Source organism: Ceratotherium simum, chromosome 19 (genome assembly GCF_057802395.1).
Source record: "Ceratotherium simum simum isolate JZ-2026a chromosome 19, ASM5780239v1, whole genome shotgun sequence".
Taxonomy (NCBI): domain Eukaryota; kingdom Metazoa; phylum Chordata; class Mammalia; order Perissodactyla; family Rhinocerotidae; genus Ceratotherium; species Ceratotherium simum.
Window position 1 is genome coordinate 52,914,065 of NC_141918.1, and position 21,426 is coordinate 52,935,490.

Consider the following 21,426-nt stretch of genomic DNA (forward strand, 5'->3'; position numbering starts at 1 on the left):
AGAGTTAACTAGGCATAAATTTAAAGAGAAGTTCCATTTGGACAAACATCAACCATAACTTCAAATATGGAGCTCATGGTCCAATAAGTTTGATATACTGATGTCCTCAGGATTAAAAAATAAATTTTTGGGCAAAATATACAAATTAATCATGTGAGTTAATAGTTGAAATGTCAGAGGAATTTCTCTAAAAATTAGGATGAGAGGGTATTAAATATAGAAGTAACCTCTGAATACCAGGGTAATTCATAAGGATTTCCCTCCACCCTTTTTATTTGGATATCATTAGTTTATTATACAAGAGAGACATGGAAATTATTTACATGATGAAAGATTTCAGAGCTTCAGTGGAATGAGCAGTTTCACATGATACCATTTCGATAAGAATTTAATTTAGTCTACATACTTACCAAGATATGTCACCATCTCTAAATAAGAAATAATCCTTTGCTTCCTCCATATTCTGGGAGAAGAATTTCATTTCCAACTTTCATGCTAACTGGTTAAATCTCTCCACCCTTTCCTTTAGAGCCCAATCCAGCAGCTACTATTGCTTGCAATACTTTTCCCGGAGATTTTTCTGGAATTATAGTGCCTCCTCTGGTTAAAGTTTGAACTGCACCCCTATCAACCAATACGCAGTCAAAATTGGGGAAGAATATTTCTAAGTGGCTGTCCTGCCGTCACACCTGTGGTCTCAGCCCGTACTCTGTTCTCTCGCTCTTCCCTCCATCGTGATACAAATGTCTTCTCACAGTCCTTACCATATAGAATATGATTATTTTATATCATTGTAACTTTGTGTTAGAAAATTTAAGTAATTCAGATAATTCTGTCCAGAACTATCATTTGTCTAGACTTCCGCCATTTATTCAAGAAAGAATTGTTGAGCGATTATGCCAGTTGGTGCCAGGTAGGGGTATATCTGAGTGGCCCAAACACCCCCCTCCAGAGGCTTCCAGTCAGATTACTTGTCAGGGCTCTTCCTTAACTGCGAATGTAGGTAGAGATTTATTCAAAAATTACTAAACCCATAATTTATGTAAGTCATATGAAGCTTTAAAATTAATTTACCTGGATTTTCAAGTTATATACCAAAATTGTATTGATTGGCTAGTCACTAAATTTTATGTTTTAAAAGAAGCCTGAGTCAACTAATTTATTGTCACACTGCAACAGGATCTAATATACTCCATGTGGAAAGCTGGAGACAAGATATTAAGTATTTCACTACCAGACACTTCCAAGTCTTATAATGAATTTAAATAGTAGCTGAAAAGCTTTTGTTTAGTATGACATCCTATGTTCAAAGTTAGTAATTTTTTTAATTGATTTTGAATGGTAAGCTCTACGTATACAGTCAGAATCTGTAAATATGGCTGAAATAATTTAAGGGGAAAAAAGGCGAAACCATACGTCTCCGGAGGTTAGTAAGGACCAGGTATTTTAAATACCCTTACCAGATTCCACCTTCAGATCATGTACTAATTCACTGGAACTTGGCAGATTATTTGAAGGTAGAATAGAATTCTGAGAATAACAAAGAAGAATTGAATTCTTATTCAGAAAAGTGACCATTTGTTCTGAACACACTATAACTTAGGTCAATTGCAGGTGTATGTACATCAGGTTTATTTTCCTCTGAGTTTGTAGCACATTAGAGATGGGAAATCTTCATTATTTCCCTTTTACTTATAAGTATTCTTTTCAGTTTGAAGATTTAAAAACTTGAACAAAAGAAAGAAAGAAAATGTCAGTTTCTGTGGTTATTAGCTTTTTTCTGCTTTAAAAGACCAGGACTTTTAAAATAACAAGGCCATGCAAAAAGCAGGAAGCCGTAGAAATCTCACAGGACACCGTAACATCCAGGCCCTCTGTTGCTGCTCAACAAATAATAAATGATGGTAACCACCCGAGGTGTTCAGACCAGACAAGTTTTGTGCATGTTCGGGTTAGCTTTGCTTCCATACTAAAGGATGCACCACAGAAATGGCTGCAGATGAACACAAATGGTGATTATAAAGATTCAAAAGAGAATTTCTTATCAATAATGTAAAGATTAAAATTATTTTTTAAATTGCTCTAAAGAAACCCATATGCCCTATGTTTTCAGGCCTCTTTTTATGGCACTCTTCTGGATTTAGATCTCAGAGTAGAAATGATGCCGGGTCCCAGTGGGAGATGCGAGATGGATGGGCAAATGCTGCCCTCTTCTGGCCATAGCCTGATCAGATGGAAAGATGGTCAAGTCTTCAAACATGGTGACAAGCATCATTTGAAAAACAAATAACTTTTCCAATGTTTTTAACAGGAATGTGATCAAGTTCATATAGATGATGTTTCCTCAGATGATAACGGGCAGGATTTAAGGTAAGCCCTGCCTTTCAGTATGCTGTTTCCTACAGAAATTCAACTATGGAGTTTTGCACATGTAATTTTATTTCTTTTATCTCTTTTTAATGTATTTTGGGTGTTGCAGTACCTACAGTTTTGCAACTGATGGCTTCCATGCAGCTGCAAGTAGTGCAAACCTTTGTTTGCCAACAGGTGTAAGAGGAGGGGTTGACTGGATGAGGAAGTTGGCTTTTCGTTACAGAAGAGTAAAAGAATTATACAACACCTACAAGAACAATGTCGGAGGTACGTGTGGCTGTTTAAATCTCATAAAGGCACTGTGGATAGAGGGAGAATTTGAACTGTAGTTCCATATTCCGTGTTGGAGACTATCCTACTGTAAGATAAATTACCAAGAGCTCATGCTGAACGACATTGAGCCAGAATTTTAAGTTTCTTAGAGTAGGTGGGGAAAAAATCTAACTGCAAAATAAAACGTGCAGCTCTGTCAAAGGCATTGGGACATCTTTGTTCCCAGACATTTGGTCAAGATTGACAGCAGAGCATTTAGTTTATCCTTCCTCAGCTGTTCCTTGGATGCTCTCAGTGAAAACCAGACAGAGGGACCAATGGAGGCAGTGGGAAGAAGACCTGTCTACAGACAGGAGCCCTGTCATTGAAGCAGAGTTGTTAGCAATTATGGTCTTTCTGGAATCCTGTCAGAAGTAAAAATAAATAGTGCTTTACGTCATTTCAAAGACTTTCAACAAGTCTGTTCTAGCCATTTAAAAACTGCATGTTGCCTGACAGTATATCTTTCCCTTGTGTAGTGCAAATTATGATTATCATGGTATTTAAAAGTTCAAATACTCTGTAGTTAACATCTAACCTATTTTATACTCATCCATATATTACAGGTGATTTCAAAACTTGTGATATCAGAACTAAGATCCTTGAAGTTTCGTGATACAATAAAGCTTGGTGATCTCTATGATTAGGATCAATTTTAGGTCAAGAAAATCCTCAGATTAGTTATGAGGTCACGTAAGATTCTTCTCCCAGGGTTTGCTTGTTTCCCTTTTTTTAAAACAAGGAAGGATGATTGAGGAACATAAACCAGAATCTAAAATGGAATGATACAGATAAATATGTGTGCATATTAGACATCTGTATATCCATGTATGTGTCATAGGATACAATATAGTCAATTTTCCTCTATAGTAGATGTATTTCACACAGCCATACACCTCGTGGGAGTTGGCTGTGTGTCTGTTCACCTTGTATCCCCGCTACCTAACTAGCCTTGAGCATATCACAGATGATTAATAGATGCTGAATAACTACAAGAGAACAAAAACATGTAGAACCATAGACAATAATAATAATGTCAGAACCAAAAAGGAGCTTGGATATGGAAGACCTTCATTTCTGATGAGAAACAGGCCTCTGCAGATGACTGACTTCCCCAAGGTCCTAAAGGATAACTCAGATTTCCTCACTCATTCGAGTGCTCTATACAAGACACTTTTATAAAATCAAATAAGTAGATATTCTATTTAAAATCAGTTGTGGGTAACACGTTTAACTTTAAAATAAATATCCTTTGGGGAAATCTGAAATTTATCATTCAGGTATGTCATTATTTCCCTCTTGAAGGCTATTATTAAAATTATTTAAAAATTAACAAGATTACGAATAAATAATCGTATATCTTAATAAGTTTAAACAATGACATGTGAGTCAATTTTCTGTGATGTGTTAGCATCTCTTCATTGAAATAAGGATAAATGAGACTTGCTAGAAACTATAAATCTTGATTTAAAAAGCTGACACAAAAATATGTTCTCCCAGTATTCTGAAATATGATTTAAATAAGAAATTTTCCTTTTTAATGGATTTACATGATCTTGTTTTATCATAAAAGCAAGGGATTAAATAAAAAATTAGCATGCCTACTTCTTTTTTCATCATAACACCAATGTAATCTTTAACTATTGTTTATAACTGTCACACCCTTCATGATTTTAAAAAGAATTCTTAACTTCTCTTTGTCAAATAAAGTGTTTGTAATAGCTTTCACATTAATATTAGAAACATTCTATAGCTAATATATGATAATGCCATTATTACTGTTTCAAAGTGGTAATGATTGTGATTATTAAGAAACTAAACATTTCAGGCAGCCAAATTATTTGCAGTTTGTATCCCTAGGCTGGTAGACTCTACCTTCTCCTCCAGACCTATGGCATCACAGTCGGGGTGGGACCCAGGCCCCGGGAGTTCCCACCTCCTCGAGTGATTGGCATCCGCTGTGCCAGATTCTAGGTTCAGTGAGGGCGAAGACTGTGACCCACTTTTTCACTGTTACGTCCCGAGTTTTTAGCCCAGTACCTCACCTCTAGAAGTTGTTCAGTAAACGTTTGTTAAATGAATGAATGGATAGTCAATTCAGAAGTGAAGGATCAGAATTGACACAAATAGATCTCTCTCTCCATTTCTGATATGGGCTGGAATAAACATTATCTGTACTAGACAGTAGGGGGACCAAACTAGGTATTCCTAAAAAATGGTCATCTCTTGACTCTGCCTCGATTTTTGGTGTTGCAGGACTCCTTGGCCCTGCCAAGAGAGACGCGTGGCTGCAATTGAGGGCAGAGATTGAAGGTCTCACGGACTCCTGGCTAACAAATGCACTTAAGTCTTTATCAATTATTAGTACTAGGTAAGTGGTATTGGTGCAGTTTCTCTATTTATTGTATTGAAGATGTAGTTCTAATAGCACAACATCTATAAAAATGTTTTAGTTCCTTGACTATTTTAGGGTTTAAAGGGACCAAAGAATTCACTGAGTCCAGTGATTTTTCAGTCTCATTGCGTGTGTGTGTGTGTTTTGGGGTGGAGGACGGGAATAACCGGGAGATGCCATCTCTCTACCCTTCTCTCCTCGTGACCACTGATAATCCCCACAGGAAACTCATGTGACTTCTTATGCAAAAAAAAAGAGAGCTCTCTGTTGGTGGCAAAGTACAGGAGATGATGGGAAAAACAAAACAACACTGTTTCTACCAAGAGTCATGTTTTTAAGTCTTTTAGGCCATTGCAGATAATATACATAATTTAAATGTGTCAAAAAAGCAAGAGAAAACTCCTGAAAAACATGTCACCTTTGTGTTGTTTGAACTAAACAGTGAAATACTGACTTGTTAGTGTAAATAATAGAATTGAATAGACTTATAATTAGTTGAACACCATGTGCCATAAATGCCAATTCATAAAGTAATATAAATCTGGAAAGTGATAGCTAGTAGGATGAGGTTGAATCTTTATGCTATCCTGTTCTTTAGTTTCATTTCTGAGTTAGATGAATAAATAAAAGCATGCTTAGCAAATTTGTGGGTAACACAAAATTCAGAGAAAGAGATATTTGGGCTGATTGAATCAGGATACAGAAAAACCTTGGCAGGGGAAAAGGAGAGTCCAGTATTCAGAACATGGAAGTAAAACAGTGTGTGTCAAATCCTGCCTGTGGCTTCTCCCCGTGTGGCATGACCAGTAACTGCAGTGGTAGCAGAAAGTCTACGTGGGGAGGTGGGGGCAGGAGCTTTCTGGGTCAGCCTGGGGAAGCCAGAATGGAGTCCTTTGCTCAGTTCTGGGCGACACATTCCAACAGGGGCTGTGACATATTTGAAGCATCTTAAGTCCAGCAACGTGGCCAGAAGGGTATAGGCTGTGGAAGCCATGTAAAGGGAACAGTTGGAAGGAGGAACCAAAGAGTTTAGTCTGAAGAAGAGTTGTGTGTGAATCAAGGTTACCGATTTCAACTGTTAGAGATGTTAGGCTGGAAATAAATTACATTTCTCTCTGTGTCTGTAAAGGAGAGAATTAGGACCAATAGTAGGAATCCTGGGAAGGGAGTTTCTGGCTCCATGTAAGGAAGAATTGTCTAACAATTAACACTGTTTACAATGGAACCTGCTGGCTCGTGATCTCTGTGACTGGTGACATGGAGAGCAAAAATCAAGGAAGCTGGGGTGAGGACTCCTGAGCCCCTGAAATTGTGTGTAAAGTGTGGTGGAATGTGCATTTCCTTGGGGACGAGGTCAACAGCTTTCATTATTTCTAAAAGAAGTCTCCTAGATAGTTACAAACCAAAGATTATTACATTATTGTATAGATTACACGTTATCCATAACATATTATATATAGATCATTATTCAACACATGGCCTTAAAGCAACTACAGGCGTATGTGATTTTAAGAAATAAATGAGGGTCTAACAAGGAAAGGAAGGGGAAAATAAGCCATTACACATTGAAGATTTAAGTGCCATGAAGCTTGCTAACTTATCCACATGTATTATGATATTGGTAATTTTCACAAAATGTCCTGGGGTATCAGAAAAACAGATGCATATACAAAACATGGCTGGATTATGTATCAGAGCCTTTAGCAAAGTTTGTACCCTCTGACTCTAATTCCTCTTCTATGAACATAGTCGAAGGACATAAGCAAATGTGTAGGAAAAATGTGTAGGAAAAATGTAAGGTAGCATTATTTATAATATTGAGAAATCAAAAACCAGGCAAGTGGCTAAGCTTAACTTTGAAAAATGATGGTGCAGGGGCTGGCCCGGTGGCGCAAGTGGTTAAGTGGGTGCGCTCCGCTGCGGCGGCTCGGAGTTCGCCGGTTTGGAGCCTGGGCATGCACCATGCACCGCTTGTCAAGCCATGCTGTGGCGGCGTCCCATATAAAGTGGAGGAAGATGGGCACGGATGTTAGCCCAGGGCCAGTCTTCCTCAGCAAAAAGAAAAAAAAACAGGAGGATTGGCATTGGATGTTAGCTCAGGGCTGGTCTTCCTCACACACACACAAATAAATGATGGTGCAGCCCCATGGTAGAGTGGTTTGCACACATTATGTTTTGCTGGGAGACGGGGAATAATAGACAACATGACATAAATGAATAGGTTCATGATATAAACAAATGAAAAAACTATAATACAAAATTATATATATAACATGATTCTAAGTGGGAAAAAAACCTATAGGCAAACAGAAAATCTGAAAGTAAATACACAAAAAGGGGATAGCAGGTACCATCTCTTGATGGTTAAATAATTGATGCTTTTCATTTTCTTTATATTTGTCTGTGTTTTACAAATGTATATATGCAATTTATAAATATATACAGTGTTTGTAATTAATAATTTCAGTGCGTTATAAATACCTATAAGTATATGCAATGTTTGTGGTTTATATATATGCAATTTGTAAGTATATGCAATGTCTGTAATTAAAAAAAGAAATGATGTAACTCCAGATATCACACAGGGTTAAGTGGTGAAGCTAGAGTTCAAAACCACATCTCAAAACTTAAAAAGCCTGTGCTTTATTTTGTTCCATCATGTTTTCATTCTGTAACTTTCATCTATATGTCACATTGTATAGCATCTTCTTTTGACAAAATATTATGTAGAACTTTAAGTATCACAATATCGTAATGTGTTTGTATATTATTCTTAATAATCAGCCATTATTTGGGGAGTTTCTGTCTGATAATAGGCAAGTTACTTTCTAGGTCTTTATTTCCTCATCAGTAAAATTAGGGATTATATTGATGATACTTATTAAACTTCTACCTCTAGAAGTCTTTGTTTCTTTATCCCATATAAGTTGATAACCTCATCATTTGCTTCCAAGAGTTAGAGCTCCTATTACAAAATCAGGTGTCTGGGGAGATAATTTAGAAATGAAAATGTTTTAAAAGGCTATAGTTATAAAGGTTTTATGATTGTTTTTGAATAAATTATAGTTTTTCCTTACACATGATATTTCTAAAGAATATAAGCATAATATTAAGTGTACTGTGGGCTAAGCTATACATACCATCAAAAATTAGCACTCAACTTGTTCTTCTGAGTTGCCATTGCAACCACGTTTCTGTAAATCAATCTAGAGAACTCTAGAGAGTATTTTATGGGCCCTTACAAATATGTATTAAAGGCTTGTGATACAAAACATCCAATAGAGAAAGGTCCATAGCTATATGGCTTCTGATTCTCAGTTTCACATGTGTGGTTGGAGCCCCTCGAGGCAGGATGGCTCAGTTTCCCCGTAATCCAGAAGGAAGGGCCACCGTCCATTCTCTCCAATCTCTGCTTCACAATCCCACTCTCTTGGTGAGTCCATTATCTCCCACTAATATTCCCTTGAAAGAAACAGCTGTAAATTGCAGAACAGGAGATTCTCACTCTCAAAGGGTAGGGCCTTTGTGGACAGATTAAAACTGGGCCCATTGAGTGCAGTTTGCCCTTTGTTGTTGTTGAGACGGAGATTCATGGATTCAGCCCCTTTTGTCCTAAATAAGGATCCTCTTCATTTTACTTCTTCAGGATCCGCATCTGTCAGCCACTTGACTGGGACTCTCTGGGCTGTTTCATGCACAAAATCCAAAAACTGCTTTTAACCGTCCATCAGCTTCTTTCTGCCTATGTCCTCTGTGTTCCCAGACTCTGAAAATCCTAGGACATGGAGTCCTGTCCCCCTAAACAATACCTGATCTGGATGCTTGTAAACTTAGAGCTAGGCCAGCCCCCTCTGATAACCTTCCCATGGTTGCTGCTGGCTGAGGTAGGTCTTCTTCCCTGAGGTTCCACGGGGACCTGAGGAGATCTTTATTCTGGAACACATTCATATTGCAGCTGTCTCTTTTCTTGTCTCTCTCCTTATCGATCTTATGTTCTGGGGCGGGGACAAAAATTCATTCACCCATGACTTCTTTTTGCCCATTTTCTTCCACTTTGCCCATTTGGGGATGTATTCCTAGCATCTGTCATGGTTCCTGACGGGTAGTAGGCACTCCACAAGTAACTCTTGAATATTGAAAGGTTAGATTATCAGGGGCCATTGATTATGGAATTGAGAGAACACAGTGACAATAAAATTACTGAACACAGCACAGTAAAATCTGTGCTGTTAGTAGTTATTTAGTATTAGAAAACAAATATGCATGTTTCCTCCCTCCTTTAGGAGTAACTGCGTAAATGTCTTGGTCACAACAACGCAACTGATCCCAGCACTTGCGAAGGTTCTGCTCTATAGTTTAGGAGGTGCCTTCCCCATTGAGAATATTTACAGTGCAACTAAAATAGGTAAGAGAATTATTTCTTACTCTGTATGGAATGTGTTTACGTCTGTGTTTTGGGGGATTTTCTTAACGTGTGTCTCTGTGTGATTCCCTCTCTCATCGATTTTGCTAGAATATCAAGCAAATTTAAATAGAGCTTAATAACAAAGTCCCCTGTAACTCATTGTACATGTGCAAATTTTATAAAACTGTTGCCTAGTGAAATTCTGAGCTCAGTATCTGGCTAGTTCTGACTTTTTATATATATACTCATATATATTTATATTTATATTTCATTATGGCACATGTTGTTTATATAGTATAGAATATCTCTAGCTGTGCTATTTAATATTTTAATGAGTATGTTACATAGTATTGAATTCCTGCATATGCAGTAATATAGATTTAAGATTAAAAATACTATTTTGGCATTACAGAAGAGTGACAGATGGATTGAATGAGTGTCCTTAATTCCAGAAAAAAATAAAGAATTTTATGAATCAGAAAACATAAGTGGGGCATTCATAACATGAATGGCTGGAAATCCACATTTCCAAAAATGTTCAGTAGCAATCAGAGAACTACAACCTTGTTTATTTGGAAATGTCTGTCCAGGGAGCCATCTTTGACTTTAAGTGCCTGTCACAGACTAAGACTTCTAATAAACTTTCAAAAACAAAACTTCATCAACTTCTGCTGTCTCGAAAGAGTTAAAAGAAAACAGCTCCCATAGTCCTCTGTGTGTCAAGGAAATGCCTGGGGAAATGGATGGGTTGTCTAATGTGGCCTGAAGGTCAACAAACTTAGGCTCTGGCACCTTGACAAGAGTTTAAAATCCTAAAATCCCCTACCAAAAATAACCTGCCCTGGGCCTTGCGGAGTTTTGATATTGGCACAGGCAGAAAAGGACCCCAGCTGCAGCTGTTTCAGGAGTGGAGTTAAAGAGAGCCAAGCTTTCATAAAGTAAGTGCCACAGTGTCATAAGCACTACAATTCAGAGCCCCACTACCAATCCCATTCATTTTTTACATAAATGTGTGTATTTATGCTAGCAGGATTAATATATCGTTTGACTTTGCTTTTTGAGAAATCGAATAATTTTATACCAGCATAAACATTTCTTTTAGTGAGGACAATCTTCTTTTTTATTGGCCAGGTTTTTCTTTATGTTTAATCTGAAAAAAAAAATCATTTTTATTTTTCTCTTTAAGCTAGTATTGTTTTTGGAGTTCTGAGCTATCAGATTAAGAAAAAATGCAAAAGTAGCCATGACTGCATGAACATTCTGGGAATGAAATTCAGAGACTAATGCCAATGTTGTGAACAAGAAGAACATGTAGAAATACCACAGTGTTGTTCCCACAGTGCAGTCAGAGGAGAGACTGGTGTCGCCAGCTCGGTGGCCAATGCAACAGCACCCTTAGTACAGCTAATCTGAACAGACTGGCTCCCAGCCCCTTGAAGAAAGGAGTTGTTTATCAAAATACATCCACATCTTAGTATTTCCTCTTTCCTTATAGAGGAACCTTCAGTTTTTCACAATAATATTTTCAGCTGACTTGTCTATCCTACTTAAACTAGATAAAACTAATATACAGAATTAAACAAATGTTAAAACTCCTAGTTGCTGGTAAAGCCGTTCTGACATTCTTTTGGTGGTGACAGTTTCTCTGGGTCAAATGCTGAACCTTACTGACTTTTTTGAAGTGTGCAATACATTTTTTTAATAATCTGTCTCAAGTAAAGATTTACATTATTCGGACATATTGGTTGATTTCATAAACCCAGAGGTGGTGAGCTACTTAAAGTGATCGATGTTCAAGAGAAATTAACTGAACACTTTATGAATCTTCAGGTTAATGAATGCAGTGGCGGGAAGAATAAGCAGTGCATTGTTTTTCAGGCAAGGAAAGCTGTTTTGAACGTATAGTGTCCAGATTTGGCACTAACATAACTTATGTTGTGATTGGAGATGGCCGAGATGAGGAGCATGCCGCTAACCAGGTAACTTCACTCTGAACTTTTATCTCATTTATCTTCCAGGAAAAGAAAGTTGCTTTGAACGAATAATGCAAAGGTTTGGCAGAAAAGTAGTATATGTTGTAATTGGGGATGGTGTAGAAGAAGAACAGGCAGCAAAAAAGGTAACCTGTCTCAAACAATGTTGGTGTGATCCTTCTAATGCAAGCTTTTTTGTTTGCATTCCTGTAGTTTGGCCCGATGGCAGCTTGACAAATGATTTCAATTTATAGATGCAAAGCAGTAAGAGCATGAGAAGGTCAATACTTACATTCAAATAAACCATTTGGAGTCTAGCATTTTTTGCCTGAAATTTGATAGGAAATGTAGGAAAATTTAGTTATATTCCCATGTCTATGTGTATAACACACACAGATATAGTGGTTTGTAAGAAAGATGGGCAAAATAAGCATGTTTAAGCACATGAAATTTTACAAGATAAAGAAACTTAATGAGCTCCATAGAAAATCATGCAAGTGGCTCAGTTCTTATCCTTTCCCTCATCCATCCTCTGTGCCAGATGGTCCTTGTGACTGCCTAGTGGTAAATGTGCTCCTTGATGATAAATGCTGAGGGTAGATTTCATAGCCAAAGAAAAAACTGTTGCTAGAGACTTTAATAAATGCTATTGGAATGAGATGTGTTATTCAGATCCTTTTGTGCCAACTTGTCATAGAGACTTAGAGGCAACATGCTTCACGTCTTCTAGAAGAGTATTGTCTGCTTTGGTGAGCCATTGGTACTTGATTGAAGGCAAGCAGCTGGCTTTGAATATATTCAGAAGATCTCATAGGCCTGAGGTATTTAAATAAGCCTTTTCATCTGGCCTGTATTTCTGAAGAAGAAATCAAGGCAGTTAAAAACCATTAAATGTTGGTCCAAGATCAAAAGAGGAGTGATGTCATGATTGGCCCCAGACAACAGACCATCAGTCAACCCAACACTGAGACCTACAGCTTCCTTCACTGAGTGATGGCAGAATATCATCTAGCCGGGATAAAAGTGATATAATTTATAAAACAAAGCAAAATGATGAATTAGTATTTTTAAACAATGACATATCAGCTTATGTTGTTTTACCTGGAAAAAATATTGTCTTCTTATCTTATCCTGAGAAGATTTCCAATCATCATCTAATAAAGCTTTCATGAAACACTTGCATGTGCTAGAGTGTTTACCTGATTTCTGTTTTCTAAAAAAAATCACCATTAACAATTTCTTAGAAAAGTTTATAGCTATAATAGGAAGATAAAGGAAATGATTTATGTTCGTAGTCAATTTAAATTATGCAAAATGGAGAAAGAGAAGGAGCTTCCACTTTAGAAGGTTTGGTGAAGTGTTGGAAGCTGTACTGGAAATTTTCCATGACAGTAAGCGAGTTGGTGGAGGCTCTGCCTCCCGTGGAGCACCTGGGTCTTACTTAGCAGCGTCAGCGACCCAGGATGGCACGCTGGCCCCAAGGACGTGCTGTGTGAGGTCAGGGATGGAGCCTCAAGGAGTACAACTTTCATTGCTGACTGCTATCTGAAGTCCCTCCAGTTGCACACAACTGAAATACTTCTGGAATCTGTCCAGGTCTTGAGTCTGTGTCGTTCCAGGTTTTCGTATTGGCACCGTAGTTACACACAGCAGATAGCAGTCGACGCAGCCACTGCCGCAAACATTTTACACGTCTTTTAGCCTATGTGAAATTCACACATATCTAAGTCAGGGGTAATAAAATTCACTTTTTCAAACCAGAAGCCGTGTATGCCTTTGAAAATTAAAACTTATCAAGTCTTCCCCAGTTATCCATGGTGTGAAAACTAGACTCGGTGTACCAGTTGTTACACTCTCTGCTTTACACTTAAAGCTTCAGGAGGAAAAAGCACGACTCCAAATGGGTAGGAATCTCATTAGAATGCTGTTTCCAAATGGTTGTTTGTGTAGGTACAGTTTCGGTGATGGTGAGTGAGGCTTATAATTCTATTTTGAAACACAGGTGGTTGGTTTCTCTAGTATCCAGAATGCATGCTTTTCTTTGGATGTAGCTATACAATCGCATGTGCAGAAATATAAAGTATATTTTGTTAATACAAATAGATCTGAGCTGAATGAAAAAATGTTACTTCTAGATGAATTTCTGTGCTTTAATTTGACCTAAAAACATAGTTTGTTTTGTAAACTTAAGAAGAAATTTCTAAGTCTAGGAATAGTTAATGTATAACCACACTCCCCTGTAGAAATACATAATGCAAACCATATTTGTAATTTTAAATTTTCTGGAAGCCATGTTAAAATAAAAGTAAAAAGAGACAGGTAGAATTAATTTTAGTAATGTATTTTAACCCAATATACTCAAAATATTATTGTCTCAACACATAATAAATATAAAAATTATTAATGTGATGTTTACATTCTTCTATTTTTACATTTTATTTATTTTATTTTTTTATTTGTTTATTTGTGTGTGTGAGGAAGATTAGCCCTGAGCTAACATCCAATGCCAATCCTCCTCTTTTTGCTGAGGAAGATTGGCCCTGGGCTAACATCGTGCCCATCTTCCTCTACTTTATATGGGACGCCGCCACAGCATGGCTTGACAAGCGGGGCGTCGGTCCATGCCTGGGATCCGAACCTGCAAACTCTGGGCTGCTGAAGTGGAGCGCACAAACTTAACCGCTATGCCACTGGGCCAGCCCCTTTTTTTTTACATTTTAAATCTTTGAAATTCGATATGTATTTTGAACTGGACTTGCCACATTTCAAGTGCTCAATAGCCACATGGGGCTAGTGGCTACCATATTGGACAGCAAAGAATTATATAACAATAGTGATTATTTTAATGATTAATTTTTATAATAAAATGTCTTTTCCATGTTATATATTTATATGTTTCCATTATACATATGAATATATATTTCATATATATGTATTCTGCAAGATGTCATCAACCCAAACTTACAAATAATGCTTTGGTTTTGTTAATTGCTATAGTGTATTATTTTTTTTCGTTATCGTCCACAATGGAGTATTTTTAGACATTGTTTCCCTAATCACACCCCTTCATGAAATTTTTTTTTTAATTATAATTTTTATTTATTTATTTATTTTCCCCCAAAGCCCCAGTAGGTAGTTGTACATCATAGTTTCACATCCTTGTAGTTGCTGTACGTGGGACGCGGCCTCAGCATGGCCGGAGAAGCGGTGAGTCAGTGCGCACCCGGGATCCGAACCTGGGCCACCAGCAGCGGAGCGCACGCACTTAACCGCTAAGCCACGGAGCCGGCCCGCCTTCATGAAATTTTAATACCGTACATATACTGTATACTAGTATATCTTTGGAGAGCCACAAACCATATAATGTCTAAGAACTTCTTCCCCACACGAACCCATTTTTGTCCCGTTGGGGGTGATATGTCCCCCATTGAGAATGGATGCTGGAGGGCTTTCACTCGATCCAGCACCAGTGAAATAAATCAGGGTGACTCTACCGGCTTAAGTTATTACTTACCCCAGACAAGTAAGAAAGTTGATCATCTCTACATTTTTTCTACCTTATATAGTCCAGCTTCAAATTATTTTTTGCGTTGAAAAGAATTCACCCTCTTCCTCTCAAATAGACAAAAAGCCTTGGACTTAAGTTTATTGTTTTTTAATTTTGATTTTAACTGAGAGACTTTAAGGAGTGACGCAGCAATTAAAACTTGCTTTCCATCAGCCACGTAGGATTTTGGTGCACACCTTGCTTTCCCAGATGCTGATGTTGGTAATGATGCTTTCCAGAATAAATATTAAATAAATTAAGAAATCTCAATATTTGCTTTCATGATCATTAAAATCCAGTTCAGATCTATTTCTTTATTATTTTGACAATACTACATTGATGCTACCACGCCTTCAAGAATGATCATCCCTGCCTTGAACTGGGGTGAACCACACACCCTGTGTACTGCTGCTTCACTGAGACAACCGTTGTGATCTCTCTCCATTCCTCCCCTTCTCTCTCCCATCCTCCCTCTCTTAACCTTACAGCACAACATGCCCTTTTGGAGGATATCAAGTCACTCAGACCTCTTGGCTCTACATCAAGCACTGGAATTAGAGTATTTGTAACTGTTTTCTCTAGCTGGAGATCCGTTTTTTTATATTTCAAGTACACTGAATTTTTATGTGTGATTCAATGCCTCTGGCTTTACACATATAAATTGTCTTAAAGGATGAAATCATATTTGGAATGAAAATTCCAGAAGGAAGAATTCAGATTGCTGCACGGAATTACACTTTAGTGCTACAGAAAAGAAGCTCTATGGTCTTATATTTACAACACTTTAATGGTTTTTTTAAAAAAAATCTGTGGAGGTTGCTGGTACACACCAAATGAGTCCTAACTGGAATTAACAGCTTTGGCAAAGAACTCTTACCCTGGCAAAACACCAAGACACGCTCTGTCTGACGAGGTGGTGTTCAACAACATTCCTCAAAATGAGAAATCTTCTCAGCCCTGAGGTTTGAATCTGACTTTAGCCTACCTAGCCCAGAAAATCTGAATTGGAATGCACTCAGACTGTATAAGGACAATCCTATCTAGACCTGTAATTTGTGTAAATTATTGATGCAAATAATTTACTGTGACTTTATTAGCAGCTGATTTTGAAAGTGGATGCAATTTTTCTTTCATTTGTCAGGGAGGGAAGGTGGGGGGGAAATGGGAATCTAATATTGTCTCTTTTTTAAGTTTGGCAAACAGAATGTTCATATTGATGTGTTGTGCCTTAAAGACAAGACAGCGTTTGTGTGTTACAATGTAACTTTGGTTAAAATCTCTGTAGATAATGAAAAACAAAAACCTTTGTGATCATTCTTAATATGACCAAATTTAAAATTCAAGCTATCAAAGCTTAAAACTGCATCAGCCAGAAACTGAGTAGTTGTTGCAGTAAGAAAACAATAATAATAAAGGAAAGCTTGTGTTTTATTTGGGTTCTTAATAATTCCAATAATTGTATGAGGCAACTATTTGTGCATCTAACCATGAGCAGAAGGTTTGGGAAAGACTGTGGGACCTTTACTTAGAAAGTGAAATGTATGTTGAAGTCTCGAGTACCCTTTCTGCAGTTTTACTGGAGAAAACTAAGAGCCATATTCATGACAACTTGCACTGTTTGGGGTTAATTTTTTGATATTTGTAAGTTGGATAGAGGAAAATATGCTCATGAAAATCATAAGCAAATATCACCCAAACTTTCTTAAAATATGCCATGAACATGGCTTAAAATTCACATCGAGTGAATGTGGCTTAAAATCAAGCTAAGTGCATTTATTCCCAATGCCACTGTGAAAATGAGATACTATCAGTAGTGGAAGGCGGATGCTCCAGATGGCTTCTAGGGAAAGAAGTGAATCAATGAAAGTTTTACCTAGAATATCATCATAAAATAAATTAGCAAGTGAGCCAGATCTTGGCAGCATTACTGAATTACAGTAGTGAAATGGAACCTGGGTCTCCGTCTTAACACAGCAATCCAGTTTCTCTCCATTACAGACCTGCGCACCTAGTATCTGCCTGTCCGGTTACTGTACAATGGACTGCGTTCATCACAAGGAGGACCTGTCATCGTTGGGTTTGCATGGTTTTTTTTTTTTCGTGGTGTGTAGCCCATGTTAGGAACACGATACAGATTCTCCCGTCATTTTGTATGACGTGATTTCCCTTGCGGAAATTTAAGACTTCAAGATCTAGGAGTGTTTTAATGGTGTCTGCACCTGCAGCTCTGTTTAAAATGTCGTAATGTGGAACCTGAGGTCCAGCTATGAGGCAGTGCCCCTAACCAGAGGCTGGTCCGGAATGGTTCATCAGGTGAGGCGTCCGTGGCTCCCAGATCACACAGCATTCACTATGGAAATGTGGTTTTCTTTTCCAGGCTGAAAAGTTGTATGCCTTTACTGAATGCTAAGGCCGTGTTTACATTGGGCAGAAAGAGACTGAAATCCCGTGCGGCAGATTTTAACATTGTGGTTTCATCACACAAACCTGAAACTCATTCTTTAAATTTTGTAGCTTTTGGCTACCTCTGCCCCAAGTACTGTTGCAGACAAATTAAGGTTGGAATACTTTTAATAATATCAATAATAATAATAATAAATCTTATACTTCTGTGGGCCTTTAGCATGAAAATAGCAGTTTAAAAAAATTAGAGAGCTGCATTGATTATCAGTACTTAATTATTTTGTTTACTAAAACCTTAAATATTTATTACTGTGAATAAAACAAAATTATCTTTACTGCACAGCCGGTTTCTTTAAGTGAGGGAATTGTGGCATTACATCTAAATTTTTAGTTCTTTTTCATATCAAACAAGCAAAGCTTCTCATGCTTCTACACCTGCAGGTGCAGAAGGGGGCCCCCTTCACGGGGCACAGGGACGGGTCACACACTGCATCACGCAGTGCAATTTCGCACACACATCTTCTCGGATTCTGTGTTTGGAAGAGGCTGACAGCATAACACCTAAAGGCTGGGTTGGCGGAGAACAGCTTGTCTGGCACAACCATGGTGCAGGCCAGTGAGCCGACGCCCCAGCTTGTCATGCCCCTTTGAGCATGCTGAATTAGAAATCTTCCCTTCCCACCTTAGGAAAAGAAGATCCTCTTCCTTGCTGATCTCAGAAACGAAAAATCAACCAACCGACAAAAACCCAGCCCCTTTGGCAATTCCCACATTCTATTGACATACAGAATATTGTGCCTTATTGTAAAACAGTTTGAAAAATGTTCTGTAACTAAAATGGATTTTCAGCTACTGTATGTGCAAACTTGGTGTATCGCTAGGAAGGGCACCCACCCGGTGTTGCATCTAAAAAATATCAAAACAGGTGGCCTGGCTCCACTATTATAGCATTCAAGAGTAAGTCACTATACCCTTACAAAAATTTGTAAATAAAATTCAGGGGCAAAAAAGTATTTTAGAATCATGCAGTTTGCGCACAAAAACTAGGTAATAACTCTCTAAAAATGTTTTCTCCGTAGTCTCTGGTGAGGTAAGGTTCAAAGTAGTGTCAACAGCATGCTTCAGTATGAGGTGGTTGTTTTTTAAGAGCACATTTGTTTATGATAAGCCTAATTCTCAGTGAATATGGCATTTAGTATTTCTTTTGAAAACAAACTTAAGCATCGTGAGCCAAAGTTGCATTTTGACTCCCAGCTATGGTAGCATTGTGGAAATCTCACAAAGTCAAGGGTTTCTGTTATGTATTAGTCAAGTATAGATTATCGGGGCCTACATAATTTAAAGAAATGTAAATTAATATTAAAAGCTTGTAAAAATATGTACATCTTTACTATTTCTCAATAAATACCTTTGGAAATGTTTTCATTTTCTTCACCCTTCCATGTTGTGGAGTTTTTGTTGTGTGTGTTTAATTTGATTCCAAATCAGTGAAATTTGTATTTAGGTTTCTTGATGTATTCTTACCTTATTTGTGCCTAAGTTGCATAATTAGCAGTTAAAGCAAGCTGAGATGTGACACAGTAAAATGTCACTAATTAAGACTAAAAGTGGGCTGCAGTAGTGAAAAGATGTGAGTTGCATAGTTTTTCACATATAGGTGGTTACATTCAAGTATAATGCATAATGTAGTCCCAGTTCATTAATGATAAAGTCATGCCTTTTACAATAGTTAAAGCAAGTTCCCTTTACATGAATATAGGACATGGTTATAAGCAGCTTCCAAGAATGATAAAGGAGTGTTTTTCTGAAATAGCTTTAATAGCTCCTTTATTGTCTTATATGTAGTGTTGATTTATTTGCAAATCTGCTGTTCAAATGCAAACCAAAGAGACATTTCAGACCAACTTCATTCTCAACTTTTACAACATTAGCCTCCAAATTAATGAGCAGGTTCCTCTTTCTAAAATTGCACCTGCTTCCCCAACACTTCTATCATTTCCCTGCTTTATGAAATAATACTCAATCCTTAGACTTATCATATCCAACATGGCACATATTTTATTTATCTTTCGTGTTGGATGACTCACCCACTGTAACACATGCTCTTTGAGGGCAGAGATTTTTCTTTTGTTTTGTTTTATTCACTTCTGTATAACCAGTATCCAGGAAAGAGTCTCGCATATAGTAGGCACTCAAAAACTATTCATTGCATGAATGCATAAACCATAGGAAAAATTTGTATGATCATGGTCTGGAATTAAAGAGATTTAAAATGGTAGAGTTAAGTTAAAAAAAAAAATGCAAGAAACGAACAGGTAAGTTTGGATGGAACGAATGCGCCATTTTTACAACTTAGCTGGAATGTTTGCTGGCCTAATGATTCATGAAAATAAAGAACAAGGATGGCCATAAGGAAAGATGTATTTGGGAAAAAGTTATATGTGAGCTGAAGATGATCTGGGAAAAAGAAATGTTTACAATGAATCAATGATTGCTTCCTCTGTCCCCGTTTTACTCTTTTATTTAAAAAAAAGTAGTACACAATATCAGTAGGTTAGTTGATTTAAGTTACTTAAAGCCACAGAATATCACATAAAAATCAGATCTGTTTGCAACTCTGTGGTTCATGATTCTGAGTCCCAGAAACAAAAAAACAAAGAGAAGTATATGATTTCCCTTAGCTAGCAAAAGATAACCATTATTTAACATCTGTGCATGGTTTGTATTTTTTTTTAAAAGTCAGTTATTGGATGTAGTGGTATAAAAGCACACATAATGTCATTCACAGGTCGCTACTCAAAGCCCCCTCAAATGTGACCAGGCCCAAGTCAGCTCTGGGGATGTGCTGTGGTCAACAAAGATGCTTCCTCAGAGCATCGAGGGGAGAGCTGTTCCAAGATCTGACTATAAATGCCTGTCTTGCATCCAGAGAAACTTCCAGGATGTGTTAGCACACCATTTGAAAAATGTCCAAACATAATATGCTAAGGAATCTCTGACAAAGCAGATATCTCTATTCAAGCCAGAAGATGATTTTCCCTCCCCATGAAATACTTTTTGATTGAGGCTTGTGGGGACACTGTCTCTGTGGCTAAAGGGCATTGTATCGTACTTTGTAGTCATGAGATCTTAGATTTTTGTGCCCAGTGGCTGCGATGATGTTGTCAGTCTGTTTCTCTGGGGAGCCTTCAGTGAAAATACGGGGAGTTGAATGAGCGTGTGTGTCGGAGGAGCTGGAGGAGCCACCAAGTAGGTCAGTCTTCCCAGAACCGCAGCAGGTCGAGCTGACCCTCAACTCGTCACGCTCCTGAGCCTCAGGCTCTCATGCGGGTGGGTGGGCGTGACTGTGAAGACAGCGTGGAAAGGGCGCTACAATGGGTAAGCGCGTGGGAGATGGCGAAGAGAGGCACCTAACCTGCCCACGAAGGGAAGATCCTGGAGGAAAAGATTCCCACGCTGGAACTCCAACAAAATGGAGAAGCCTAGGGAAAGGTGGATTGGAAGCATCCAGACAAAGTGGAAAATATATAAAAGAGAGTGTAGATAAGAGAGAAGAAGTAGAATGATTTGGTCAGGGAACTGCAAATAATCCTTGTTTGTGGAGAATAATAAGAAATGAGCCTGGAAAATAAACAAGGGCCAGATTGTGAGGATTTCAATCCACCGGTAGTGAGTTTCAATTTATGCTGGGATGAGTAGGTATCAAGTGAAGGTTTGTAAACAGAGAATGTATGTGTCCGGATTTGCACTAGATAACAGTTACTCTGGCCACACAGTGGAGAGTGAGGGATCTAAGAGGCTGGCACAGGATCCCAGAGAATTATTGATAGATTCCTGGATTAGCTGATGGCCATGAATATGGAGAGAAGTATACAGATTCAAAGAGATTAAGGTGCTAAGAATAATTAGATTCAGCAGTTCTTGCTGCTTCTCCTCATGCCCTCAGGCCAATCCAGCCTGACCTCTAGGTTTCTGGGTTGGGAAATTTGGTGGATTCAGTGCAGTTCACAGAGATGAG

The 21,426-nt window shown here is 37.9% G+C and overlaps 1 protein-coding gene and 1 pseudogene across 1 annotated transcript in view; one reads left to right on the top strand and one right to left on the bottom strand.

Annotated features, from left to right (window-relative positions):
• The window catches only part of EYA4 (EYA transcriptional coactivator and phosphatase 4), a 49,244-nt gene extending 33,128 nt beyond the window's left edge, over window positions 1-16,116 (top strand). Inside the window, exons 8-13 of the mRNA XM_087443759.1 lie at window positions 2,312-2,370; window positions 2,480-2,640; window positions 4,942-5,056; window positions 9,364-9,485; window positions 11,504-11,604; window positions 15,494-16,116. Of these exons, the coding sequence (XP_087299885.1) occupies window positions 2,312-2,370; window positions 2,480-2,640; window positions 4,942-5,056; window positions 9,364-9,485; window positions 11,504-11,604; window positions 15,494-15,574 (639 nt within the window). The 3' untranslated portion in view covers window positions 15,575-16,116. The remainder of the gene's footprint in view (window positions 1-2,311; window positions 2,371-2,479; window positions 2,641-4,941; window positions 5,057-9,363; window positions 9,486-11,503; window positions 11,605-15,493) is intronic.
• Window positions 394-1,945, bottom strand: LOC147914558 (10 kDa heat shock protein, mitochondrial pseudogene; annotated as a pseudogene).
• Window positions 16,117-21,426: the final 5,310 nt, after the last annotated feature.